The sequence below is a fragment of the Enhydra lutris genome, unplaced genomic scaffold, assembly GCF_002288905.1.
Source record: "Enhydra lutris kenyoni isolate GAN:26980312 unplaced genomic scaffold, ASM228890v2 scaffoldscaffold28, whole genome shotgun sequence".
NCBI classification, from domain to species: Eukaryota; Metazoa; Chordata; class Mammalia; order Carnivora; family Mustelidae; genus Enhydra; species Enhydra lutris.
In genome coordinates this window covers 16,938,898-16,953,201 of record NW_019154112.1, presented here as the reverse complement: position 1 = coordinate 16,953,201, position 14,304 = coordinate 16,938,898, and the positions used below count along the sequence as shown (strand labels likewise).

The 14,304-nt window shown below is 35.3% G+C and overlaps 1 protein-coding gene across 1 annotated transcript in view; it reads right to left on the bottom strand.

Annotated features, from left to right (window-relative positions):
- Window positions 1-14,304, bottom strand: part of LOC111152227 (eyes shut homolog (Drosophila)) — a 1,631,332-nt gene that overhangs the window by 280,118 nt on the left and 1,336,910 nt on the right. The window contains 1 exon segment of the mRNA XM_022510634.1: window positions 5,971-6,139. Within this exon segment, the coding sequence (XP_022366342.1) occupies window positions 5,971-6,139 (169 nt within the window).

Below are 14,304 nucleotides of genomic sequence, written 5' to 3'. Positions count from 1 at the left end.
AAGAAAATTCAACATCATTCCTTCTAGGATCAATAGTGATGAATATAGATAATATGTTTATTAAATCAGATACACAGATATTCAAATTTGGAAATTTCCATAAAGTGACATGGATTTCTACCATTTCTCATAGAAAAATCCCTGAAACACCACATCTTTATATGGTACTTTGTATTTTTTTTAAAAGAGTTATTTATTTATTTGAAAGAGAGTGAGAGAAAATGGGAGGGAGTGGGAGAGAGAGTCTTAAGCAGACTCTATGCCAAAGTGGGGCTCGATCTCACCACCTTGAGATCATGACCTGAACTGAAACCAAGAGTCAGATGCTTAACCAACTGCACCACCTAGGAGCCCTGAGTACTTTGTATTTTTCAAAAACACTTTTATATACATTTTTCAAACCTTGTGAACTTGAAAATAAAACTGCATCTGTATTATCTGTCGCCAAACTAAATATAGAGCAGTTAATTGATTTACACTGTGTTGCACAGTTGACTCACAGCTAACTTGGGCTTGGGTCTACCTTTGGTTACCTACTGACACTTCAGTCAGGACTGCCTATGGCAGCAGTTGGATGATCTCAACATCCCTTGTGCCACCTTCAAGGCATATAATAAAAACTATTCTCTAAGCTTGCATGGAGTTCTCTATTGAGTACACGTTTTTGCTGCAGCTTGAAAAATCCCTTTTCCTGGCTCTCCTTACGGGTCTGCATTTGTTTTTGTTTTTTTTTTTTTTTTTTGTTTTTTTTTTATTTATTTGACAGAGAGATCACAAGTAGACGGAGAGGCAGGCAGAGAGAGAGAGAGAGAGAGAGAGAGGGAAGCAGGCTCCCTGCCAAGCAGAGAGCCCGACGCGGGACTCGATCCCAGGACCCTGAGATCATGACCTGAGCCGAAGGCAGCGGCCTAACCCACTGAGCCACCCAGGCGCCCACGGGTCTGCATTTGTAACCCTAGAAACAAACCCAGGAGCAATCTCAGCAGCAGTGGTTCAGGGTTTGAAGACATCTTAGAGCAAACAGTGGCAACATGGGCAGTAACATGTAGTTAGTAGTTAGAGCCTGGAGAACGTGGCTGGGGTGACCTTGTTGGTCAGTGAAAGGATGGCAGGTGGAGAAGTTCCAGGAGAACTGATACACTGGGGCAGCTGTCTGGCACGTGTAATGAATTATTAACACATGTTTATTACATGCTGTTGCAGAACAGCTTCTGGGCCAGTTTCTAAAATTTATTGAGAGCCCATTTTAATTTTGCCTAGGCTGCTAATTGTGCTTAATCAGAAAAGAAAATACAACTCATAATACAACATTCTTAGAGGAAATGAATCCTCCTCATTTGTATGAAATGGATAAAAATGAAAACAAAAAATTGCATCTACTGTTTGCCCCATTACTGTCATTCCTGATTCCAAGACTTTTTATAGTCTAAATATTCTTTCCCAGGGTGGATACATCTATCAAATGGATGCAATATAATGACAGCTACTGGACAAGAATACAGCATCCTGGGCATAAAATTCCCAAGACTCCTTACCAGGCAAATTATGAGGGAGGAAGAATTAAAACAATTTCTGAAGAAGATATTTAGCACTTACTTCCTGTTGCCATGCACTGGACACAGTTTTAAGCCCATTAAATGTGGTAACTCTCTCCATCCTTACAACACATTTTTCATATCTTTGGTATTAATAAAAATAATATTATTCCATTTTACAGATATGGAAGCACAGAGATGTTAAGTTACTTGCCCAGATGGCAGAGCCAGGGAGTTGAGCACCATTGTCATTTTTGTAATAACTGGATTATGCTGTTCCTGAGATGGGCATGGCCGCAATTTCAATCCTTGAGTGGGCTCATTTGTTCATTTTTGCTCCTACCTCTGTCCACCAGAAGCAAGGTTGCTGGTCCATTTCCTGATGTAACTACATCAGAAACAGAGTGTATCTCTGATTTCTTCATAAATTTCAATTGCAGAAAGAGTTTAATTTCTCTTAATACAACTGTTTTTTTTCAAGAGAAGTTTAATAAGTCATATCATTCTATGTCAAGGGTTGGCAAACTATGGCCCATGGACCAAATTCTGCCATTGTTTGGTTTTCTGAGCCAAGGTTTTTGTTTTGTTTTGGTTTGCAACACAGCTACATTCATTCACAACCACATAATGTCTATAGCTGCTTTTGTGCTACAGTGGCAAACTTGGACAGTTGTGACAGAGCCTGTGTGACCTGTAAAAATATGTACTCTCTAGCCATTACTGAAAAAAACTGCCAACCCTTGTTTTGTCCCTGGTTGTTAAAGTAAACCAAGGGTTAAATTATCTTTGATTTAAGCTATGTTTTGAGTAAACCCTTGAAATCTACACCATTTTGTTTTTGCTTACTTACTCACAGAATAATTTCCTAAAATAAGGTGTCAATACCTATTAATTTTTCATCATGACCATCCAAGTTGGGTAACTCACCAACAGAACCTTACACACAATTCTAAAAAAGCTTACTTTAGGCAAGGCACTGGTGAAAGTACTCAGGAGGTGGGTGGAAGAGAGATGTAAAACACAATTTCAGATTAGGAGGTGTTCCTTAGTTAGTGAAGAGACATAAGCACAGATTTCTAGTGTAATGCACTTACTCAACCCAGTTCTTAATTTATACTCATTATAAGACCTACCACAGTCAGCTTTCTACAGAATTATATACATATTATCTCTCCTCTAAATGGTGGCAATGGGTATAGATAATTTCTTATTCATCTTTGTATACAGCTCACAGTGTCTAGCAGAGTGTGATGCACTTTCTAGGCACTCAGTTAAAATTTATTGAATTTGACCTCCCTGTCATTAAAAAAAAGATACAATGAACAGCAATCTCTGTGGAGCAAGCTCCACTGGGAGCTATTAAGGAGGGACAAAGATATTTTATAGTGCACTTTGTAAAATAGATGAAAACAGAGCACACTTTTTTCTCTAAGAAAAGAAGATGTTTTTTAATACGTTGTAAGGAAATACTGTGGGATCTCATTGGCTTTGGCATAGTAATTATCTAACGGAGATATGGTGTATTCTACTGGGAATGATTTTATAGAGAAAGACAGATGTTACAATTCTTTAGATTTCATTTGTTTTCTTCAGCAATATCAGAGATCTCTTCTTTTGGTCTTCCCTCAATGCACAAAAAAGGAGGCCTTAGTGATCCTTCTTGTTCTTTCAATTTCTAACCAAGAATAAATACCTAAGACTAGTCCTTCTTTTACTTTCCTTCTTAAACACAAATATTAAGTAATATGAAGATTGCTTCTGAATCTTGTTCTCTCCCTGGTGTTGCTCATGTAATTTGCCTCCTGCAACTTGGGTCAGATGTCTGCTCCTAATTCTCAAAGATCACATACTTCCAAAGGGCATGCTTATTTCTTTTCAAAGAAGCAGCACAGAATGGATTCAACTGCATAGTAATATATCCCATGACTAAACCTCCCGATGGATAGCACTTGGCGAATGGAGCTCATTTTCTGAAAGTGCACCTAAAGAGTTTTGTGTGGTCTCATCCCTTCTCCCGTGACCTATTAGTAGCTCCTTTGACGGGGTTCCAGAATTCTGAATTGGTTCAGTGGCAGAATCACAAAGCTTTCTTTTCATCTTGACTGCTGTTCTCAGAGCTGTCTCTCCCCCACAGAGAGTTCTTTTTTAAACTATCCTTTCTAAGGATTTTTACTGTAACCCCATAAGGATTCCAGTTTTATCTTTCTTTTGTTCCTTTTCAACATCAATTAGTTGGTGAGGCAAACTGAGAAAAGATAAATCTACAGTTTTGAACTAGGAATATAATTCAAAGCTGACATTGGCTTATCAACCTGATATTTCTCTATACTTTTCCCTTTAAAACTGGATGATATAAAACACAAGTGTTCAATAAATGTTTGTTGAATGGAATTGATTTACTGAAATGTCTAGGAATGAAATGACAAAACTAAAAAACAAACAAACAAAAAACCAAACAAAAATCAACCCCTAGTCTCTAAAATGAAACATCTGTTTTAATTTCTTCACTATTCTTAATTGCTCCTACATGTAATATACTGATATCAAAGGAAAGAAAATTAGCCCTTAAGTCAAGTTGAGGGACACCTTTTAAACTACGGGTGTTTAACTGAATCACAAAAATCTTCGTGTTCATCTGTTGTGAGGCTTTTATGAGGTTGATAAATTCAAAGAGGACTGAAAGCAAGACCCCATGAAACATTCTGCTGAGGTATTCCCAACAGTGTAGGATTAAATTACCACTTTACAAATGAACGAAAAGAATGCTTTACAGACAAAAACATTTTCTACATTCACAGGCTATGAAACTCCCTTGAGTGAATAGTTTCCATGTATCCAATGCTGGGACAACAATTATGTAAGACAAAGATAGAAACTGATAATCATTACAATGGCACTGTTTCTTTTACTAATAAATTCTAGTTTGATTTATTTCGGTAGGTCATTGGATGCAAAAGGCAAAAACAACACTATGGCACTAACATCAGCTTGGGTTTATTGGTTTAAATTAAAGTACCAACTTGGACAGGGTGTACATATGCTTGGCATGTATTTTTATGGTGTTCAAAAAGAGCACATTGAATGGAAGTACAGATATGAGCCAGGAGCATGAGCCAGAGGACGAGAATTCCCAGAGGTTGGCTGCTACTTTGGCAATGAGCTGTTTTTAGTTGATAAAAACATACTTTCTATGAGGAAACACCTTCTTATTCTTATGTAACTTAAAAAATTGCAAAGCCACAAAAATCACTTTGCTTTGTGACTTTAAATTATTATGTTTGTACCTTTTGTTCTCTGTTTGTTTTGTTTCCTTTCTCCTGCAATGTACAATTACCTCCAAATTTCATGGTCGTCCACCACAACTTAGGTTTTGTATATAAAAAATTTTTTTTCCTTTTCTTCTTTTCTCTCTCTCTTTAAATATAAATAAATCTACACTCTAAAGCCATTATTTAAACCTGGGTGTTTACACTATTAGGAAATAAATAGAAATAGAACTACACTCCTGGTCTAATTCTGACAATAGTTTCTTTCTAAAATATAATATTAACTTTCAGTTCTAATGTTCTAAACTTCTAATTGCACTTAGTTTTCCAAAAATGTTTCTTTAAAGCGTTTTACTTATAGCCAAATAATATAAAGGTTTAAATATTTTTACAAAGTACAGATGATGAATCAGTTTTGCAAAATATTTCAAAGTAGAGGAGAAAAACTTTTCAAAATAATGAGTTGCTCTAGAGTGTATAATCTATTCAAGTACTGAAGACATTATATATCCAATATAGGGAATTGTTAAAACTAGGGTACATTCAGTTCAAGAGAAATCAAACAATTGTCAGATTTGGAATACAGCATTTAATCTACTTTAGTGATGTTTAGCTATAAAAGCAGAGAATTCTGCAAATTCTGATTATAGGAATTCTTGTGAGGACATTGCATAATGTAGAGAACTCTGGATATAAAAGCATTTCCTTAAATACTATTAATACTACTCTTTTTCAAACCAGCTAGGATAATGCTAAAAGAGTGTTAGGATTATTCCCAATTATCAAATGAATCCCAGCTTTGGAAAACCTTCTTCCAAGTTACCAAGTATTGAATTCAATTCATATTTAGTGATTTATATTACAAAAATATGCTCTCAAACATTTGCAGCATTTATGTTTTACTGCTATAGCCATATGCCATCAAACTCATATGCTTGCTCTATTCCTCGTTGCTGGTTCAGAGCCTGTTTGTAAGTCATGTTCCATTGGATGACTCATAAATTAAAGAAACTTCTAAAGAAAACTAGAAAGAACTATTTCTTTTTGGTAATGCTTCATGTACAAAGCTAGAAAAGTTTTCCCACAATATTTAAATGAATAATTCATTGCTTCAATAGGTTAACATTTCAGAAAGAAACCTGACATATAGGAAGTCAAACATTTAATACTTACTGTAGAGAATAGTTCCATTCAAAGTGCTTGTTTTTATAGTCAAGTAGATGGTAACAGTTCTGTTACGTTCCTTCTCTGGCACAAATTTCAACTCATCCAGGGTTGTAAAAAAAGGCAGTTCTATATAGGAATTCCCGTTGAAAGATGGAAATAATAAACCTGCATCTAAAAAAAGCCCCTGCATGTTAGTGTGTTCTGGTAGCATCCTATTGCTAATCAACTAGGTAAGGACATGGCATTTATAGTTAGCATTCATTTAAGACAGCACTGATACTATAAACACTAGTCCCAGTATTAAGAAATTTAGATATGTAAATACATTAAATTTGAAAAGTCATTGTCTCAAATAATCAACCCCCAGTCCAGAGGAAAAGACTCAAAGCAAAGATTTTAATTTGTTGTTCACGGATGGACAACAAAAAAAAAATCTGTGTCCCTGCATATATGAAATAATAATTTTCATCAGATTCTTAAATTATTCTGATATGAATGGCTATACATCAAATCGTATATTTAAAATCATTAATTTTATTTGATATAATTACACCTCAATAAAAAGTAAAAAAAAACTGTGACACAAAAAGATTAGAAAATTGTCACACAGCAAGGTTTTCTATTTAATATTTACTGCTTTCTAATAATATTTAGATAAGGTATTTTATAAGTGGTAGTACTATAATATGTAAATTTTGTAGAATTATTAAACTTTTAAATGATTAATCTCAAAATATTGAGGTATATAAAACTTGAAAAGTGCTTATTTTATTGTCATATACTCATATTTAGATCTATAGACTTGGTACACTGACAAGTGTAACATGGAATGTGGAAATGCAACTTAATATTCTGTCTCTTTCACAACAGGGGAAACATCCTCTGGCTCTCCATGAAAACTTGGCAGCTCCTATGAGTCCTGCCTTTTTTCTGAGTTACCATTATAATGATGCAGCAACTAATATCCAGTCTGAGAAATTTATCAACACTTAAATCTTCTTTCAGAGATAAGACTTGGCCTACCCTCCTCCACCAGCCAAGACCTATAAGGCATCTGACACTTCTATCTGCCTTGAGGGACAGGAGGAAGCTGATTTCTGTTTTTTCTTGTCTAACCACCTCCCATTCATGTTAGCTGCTGTTTCTGACCCTTTTGGCTTTGAATGTTGAGGAGGTGAGGAGAGTGGAAAGGAGAGAGAAGTACACAGTAAAGGAGAGCTGTAAGAACTGGCGATTGAAGCTGTTACAAGAGGCTCTCACTCTCTAAGAATAGCAGATGTTTAAAACTCTTTCTCTTGTGCTAGAAATGTCAGATAAAATACAACACATTCAGTGTAATTTCAATTTCAGATCAACAATAATTTTTTAGTGTAAGTGTGTACCAAGCATTTCATGAAATATACTAGAACAATTATTTATTTGAAATTCAAATTTAACTGTCTTATATTTTTAGTTCTTAAATCTGGCAACCCTCTGACTCACAATCATTTGTACATTCTTTAGAAATCCTTTGCCAATCACAACTCCTAGGATTTGTGCAATGGTCTGCCTTTGGCTTGTCACTTCTAACTTGGTCCCATATTGATTTTTCACTGTAGCAGAGACTCCTGCTGTTGACAACCACTTGCCTGTGTCAAAGTAAAAGCTGCTTTGGACAAAGTTAACCAGACAAAGACTTTATCAAGGGCTACTGCAATAAAGGAGAGAGGCCAGAATTCAGTCTTTGCTTAACAAAACAAAGAGTGTAATGAAAAGTGAAAAGAAGAATCATAGAATTTTTAAGAGCTGAGGTGGGGGACCACAAACTACCTGTGTTTGCTAATTGGCCTTACCCCCTAAAAAACATAAGGTTTTTCATATCTTCATCACAGAAGGTAGTTTACAACTTGGAGCAAAGGCACTCTTGAAGTTTGGTTCCTACCCTCCCACAAAACTGGGAGATGGGACCACTATCATTTTTGATGCTAACATGGTGAAGAGATGGTTCTAGGTCCTAAAGAAAGATATTCCTGCGTTGTAAAACTAAGATTTACATCTCAGAGGAGGCAAAGAAAGAATTTACAAGTGTAAGTTTTCTAAAGTAAATGCTCTAAGAAAAGTGAGGTCTGGGGCCTAAAGTCCGGAAGAGCCTGTCTAAAATTTAGTCAAACTGAGGGGAATGTTAAGGCTGCCTTGGTCACTTGACTAGAAAAACCACTTGGGTAAAACATAAAAATGAGCCTAGACTGAATTTCTTTCCTAAAGGGGTCTACATCTAGTCCCTGGAAAACATTCCTGTATTTCCTGCCCTACTTTCTGTGAGGGTATAGATTGTTTTTAGTCTTCTCTCTCTGCCCCCACCTACACACACACACACACACACACACACACACACACACACACAGAAGCTACTTTGACTTTGCTTGTGTGTGTGTATATATATGAGAAAAAATACATATGCCAATCAAGTTTTTAATATATATTATAGGGAGAAAAACCATATTCCAATCAAGTTAAAATGCAATGTAGCTAGCTCTATCCTGGAGAAGTTTGAATGAGAAATGTGGATGCATCTGGTGTAGAGAAAAATGACTAAGACTACAAAGAGATGGATTTTAAATTAATAGAATCTTTAGCATATAACTTGGCAACTGCTTGGATAGTGCATGTCTGTTAGTTATACCATAATATAGTTTTAGACACTATTTCTTTATATTACTTTTACCTGTCTTACTGGAAGTCACTAAAGTGTTCTGTTCATTAATTCAACAAATATTTATTGAGTAAATACTACATGCCTGGTACTAGTCAAGGAATACAGTAGTGAGCAAAATAAAGACCTCATCCTCATAAAGCTTAGATTTTAGCTTCATGCAAGGAAACCTCAAGCTAGAAGTTGGTAGAGTTTATTCTTCTGATGTGGTAAATTTTTTGGAGGGTGTCCCTTGACCATCTTTTCTGACATTTCTGTCACCAAGGAGCACTGAGCCTCATGTGAAATGTTAAGACTAGATAAAAGGGAAGGTCTGAGAAAACCTACCTCATCTACCCTTTTTTACTATTCATTCTCTGATGGAAAGCTCTGTGTTTGAGTCATCTTTGTATCACTCTATGGCCTGACTAGTTTTGCACAGTATAGGCAAATACATTCTTAGACAAATACAGATAAAATGATCATTTGTGGTAGTTTAGAAAAAAAAAAGAAACAGAAAAAAATTCTCATTAAAATGGGTAAGAAAGACTACAGAGATGGATCTTCTGGCTTTTTTTTTTTTTTTTGGTGGTTTGATAAATACACACAAAAAAGTTCTGGAAGAAAACAGACTTTATATAAATGTTCACATATGAATTGAATTATTTGGATCCATAATCAGGTTTTCTTATTCTGAGAAGTAGTGAACTCATCACCACCGACAAAAAATATAATTCAATTTGCTTAAAAAAAAAAGACTTCCATATTACTTTGCAGGAGCATATTTACTGTATAATTCAGGCACACGTGCCTATTTCCCAGCTCACACACTTGAATCTTTTTTCAGAGCTGACAGGTTTTACTAAAGTTATGAGAGGAAACAAAAATTACAAATAATAAACATGTGCTATCGAATTGCTTTCTAACTGTATTAATTTTCATTATCATCATGTTTAGTGGCTATGTTTGAAAACAGAACTGCCCTGAATGGGGAAAACAAGACTAATTGGGGTTAGGTAGAGTATTTTCCTGTTGCTTCCAAAGCCTCTTCAAGCAATCCTATTTGAACATACTCCAAGTTTATTTTTCTTCCAATTACAAATGAAAAAAAGCTAGGGTTTTTATACAGAAATATGTACAAAACATCTTACAAAATATGGCAGACAGTGGTTAATTGGTGACTTCTGATTGCAACATAGACATCTGAAATGTTTAACTGTCTGAAAAGATCATATAGGGTAATCTGTGTAATTATATTAACTTTTATATGGTTAACAAAATTTAAAATCAGTTCTGACTCATGGGAAAACCAATAAATTAACTGAGAAGGAGGACCTCTTAAATCCCTAAGTTATATTTAAAAGATAAAACTCAAACTGTCAAAGGGAGGTATAAGAACCTAGAGTCCTGAACATCTCATGTTAAAAATGTGGATGAATTTAATATTTTTTATCAAAATTTTTTTTGTAAAAAAATGTTTTTTTTACCAAAAATATTTCTGTAGTATGAATCAGGACCACAGTCAATTAATAACAACAACACATTTTTTCTTCTGAAGTTTTTATGAATTTCAGAATTTTCTGAAATGTCTGAAATTTTCTCCTGAAATTTCTCCTGAAATTTTATTCAGGAGAGCACCATAGAGTTCTTTATGATAAAGAAAACACAGAAGAGATTAATATCTTTACCCTGAACAAAATACAGCATCTGAGCAGCATTAATGTTATTCATTCTGAATAGAATGGAACAACTTTGTCTACAATATGAGTTTCAATCCCTTTAGCCTTGTATAAAAGTCTTGATCTAACACCAGAAACTGATCTTATGATCACTTGATCTTATGATCTAACACCAGAAACTGACATACTAACATTCAAGTAAAGCTACAAATGCGATGAGTCACAAATAACCCATATATAACTTTACTGTAATTCCTGGTACTAAAAGAAACATAACATTGTCTGCTATTCTTCCTTTTTAATAGAAATAGACTGTTCTACTCAACAGAAATTAAAAAATACTATTTGAATGTTTTTGTTGAGTCTTTTATTATGTTCCCGAGAAAGAACATCATATAAATCCTATCACTAAGTTTATAAAGTGAAGATAAGACTGATGCAATGCAATTTTAATAAATATTTTGTTTTTAATTTAGAAATAATTACTTATTTTATGATTCTAATTTTATTAAATTCTGTGATTAAGAGGAATATCACCAGTTAATAAGTCCATAATTCTCTCTTCCTAAAGGATTAATTACTAAAAAATAATAAGGGAGAGGAGTTACAATGGCAGAGGAATAGGGGATCCTAATATTCTCTGGTCTCTGGAATACAGCTAGATAGTTATCAAATTATATTGAACACCTACAAAATCAATTAGAGATTTGTGAAAAGAAATGCTTCAATTCTACAGATAGAAAAGTGACTACTTTTTGGAAGGTAGGAGGTGTGGAGATTTAATCTTGGGGCAGTATATCAGAGGATATGGTGGAGGGAGGGAGCCTGCTTAAGGAGGCTTCTGCAAAGTATTATAAAGTGGAGTGCAAAATCAGAACTTTTAGAAGACACCTACAGTGGGGTGTGTCCCTGGCTTAAAGGTGCTTGGATGGCAAAGCAGGGCAGAATCCCAGATGGGATAGTGTGGTCTCAGGATCCTTGGTGTCACAAGAAGAACAGGGATGCCTGAGTGTGGCAGAGTTCCCAGGCACAGGGGGGTGGGGAAGCTCTCTGAAAACAGCAAGTCCAGGTGCAGGCTTTCTTCTCTTTGTTGCCATAACCTGTGAACTGCTGCATGGTCAGGTGACCACTCTCCTGGCAGGGGCCCAGCAAAAGGCAGAAGCTGGGGAGATTCTCCCCTCCTTCCCCTGGGAGGAACAGTGTGGGTCCGTGCAGTAGGAGTCTGTAAAATTTGGAGTTCTGAAACTCAGTCATGTGCCTGAGATAAAAACACTCTGTCACATGCTGGATGAACACAGAGTTTGGACAGAAACAAGGGAAACAAGAGTGACTGACTTTTTCTTTGAGGGCTCACTAAAGAGTAGGGGTGCACAAACTTTCAGCTCTGGGCCTAGAGAGTGGGGTGCTGCCATTTTCATCCTGCTCATCATTGCTGGAAGCCTTTAAGGAGCAAAACAGTGCCACGTAGTGGAATCTGGAGCCACTTACACTGAGCCCACTCCCCTCGCAAGGGAGGTGCATTTCCACAAGAAAAAGGACACCTGAGAATCAGCACAAGAGGCCCATTCCCCCAAAGGACCAGCAGAACAAGCAGCTAGCACTAAGTTCCCTTGTCATAGAGAACTGCAAAGCTATAGCTCTTGGGGTAAACAGCACATAGCATTCATGTTTTTTTTTTTTATTCTTTAGTCTTTCAGTATTATTTTTTAAGCTATTTTCTTATTTTTTTAAATTATTTTAAAATATATATATATCTATAAATATATCTATCTATATCTATATCTTTATCTATATAAAAATTCTTTTGTTTCCTTTCATTGTATTTTATATTTGCATATAAGTGCATATATTTGCATATATATGCAAATGTAAAATACAATGAAAGGAAACAAAAGAATATATATATATATAAACTTATATATATATATGAGTATATATATATATATATATATATGTAAATATATAAATTTTTCTTTCTTTCCTATTTTGGGATCTAGTTTCTTTCAACAAGCAGACCAAAATACACCCAGGATCTAGTATTTTGCTTTGTTCTGTTCTGTTTCTTGTTGTTTTTTTCTGATTTATTTATTTATCTTTGTTGTTGTTGTTGTTGTTATTGTCTTTTCTCTTTCTTTCTTCTATTCTTTTCCAGAAACAATGATGAGATGGAGAAATTCACTCCAAAAGAAAGAACAGGAGGTAGTACTCACTGCCAGATTTCATCAATATGGATATAAGAAATGTCTGAATTAGAATTTAAAATAATGTTTATAAAGACACTAGTTGCATAGAAGCATAGAAGACAATGTTTATAAAGATTCTAGTTGCATAGAAGCATAGAAGACAATAGAGTATCCCTAATTGTAGAAATTAAAAAACTAAAATCTAGTCAGGCTGAAACTAAAAATGCTATTACCAAGATGCAGTCCCAAATGGAGGCTCTAAAAGTGAGGATAAATGAAGTAGAAGAGAGAATCAGTGATTTAGAAGATAAAATGATGAAAAACAAGGAGGCTGAAAAGAGGACAGAAAGACAACTACTGGATCTTGAAGGGAGACTTAGATTACCCAGTGATTCCATAAAGTGAAATAATATCCAGATAATAGGGTTCTCAGAATATGAAGGGGGAGAGAGGGGCAGAAGAATTATTTGAACAAATTATGGCTGATAACTTCCCTAATCTGGTTAAGGAAACAGACATTAAAGTCCAGGAGGCCAAGAGAATCCCCCTCAAAATCAATAAAAATAGGACAACGCCTCGGCATACAATAGTGAAGCTTGCAAATTTCAAAGATAAAGAGAAAATCCTGAAAGTAGACCAGGAAAAGAGGTCCTTAACCTATAAGGATAAAACCTAATGGTTGGCAGCAGAGCTGTCCACAGAGAGCTGGCTGGCCAGAAAGGGCTGGCATGATATATTTAAAGTGCTAAATGGGAAAAATATGCAGCCAAGAATACATTATCCAGCAAGGCTGTCATTCAGAATAGAAAGAGAGATAAAGAGTTTCCAGGACAAACAATAGCTAAAGCAATTTGTGAATATTAAACCAGTCCCGCAAGAAATATTAAAGGGGATCCTTTGAGTGAAGAGAGAGCCCAAGAGTAACAGACCAGAAAGGACCAGATACAATCTACAGCCACAGCAACTTTACAGGTGATAGAATGGCACTAAATTCACATCTTTTAGTAATTACTCTGAATGTAAATGGACTAAATGCTCTAATCAAAAGACATGGGGTACCAGAATAGATTTTAAAAAACCAAGACCCATAGATAGGCTGTTTACAAGAGACTAAGTTTACACCTCCAAACACCTTGAAAGTGAGGGGGTGGAGAATCATTTATCGTGTCAATGAACATCCAAAAAAAAAAAAAAAAGCTGGAGTAGCAATCCTTCTATCAGATGAACTAGAATTTAAACCAAAGACTGTAATAAGAGATGAAGAAAGATGCTATATCATAATAAAGAGGTCTATCCAACAAGAAGATCTAACAATTGTAAATATTTATGCTCCTACCTTGGGAACAGCCAAAAACTCTGATAATAATACAATAATAGTAGGGGACTTCAACAATCACAGCAATGGACAGATCATCTAAGCAGAAGATCAACAAGGAAACAAGGGCTTTGAATATCACACTGGACAAAATGGACTTCACAGATATTCAGAGCATTCATCTAAAGCAACAGAATACACAGTCTTCTCAAATGCGCATGGAACGTTCTCCAGAACAGATCACATATTGGGTCACAAATCAGGTCTCAGCTGGCACAAAAAGACTGAAATTATACCATGAATATTTTCAGACCACAATATTTTAACACTTGAAGTCAACCATAAGAAAAAATTTGGAAGGACCACAAATACATGGAGGTTAAAGACCATCCCACTAAAGAATGAATGGGTCAACCAGGAAATTAAAAAGAATTTAAGAAATACACGGAAGTAAATGAAAATGAAAACATGACAGTTCAGAACCTTTG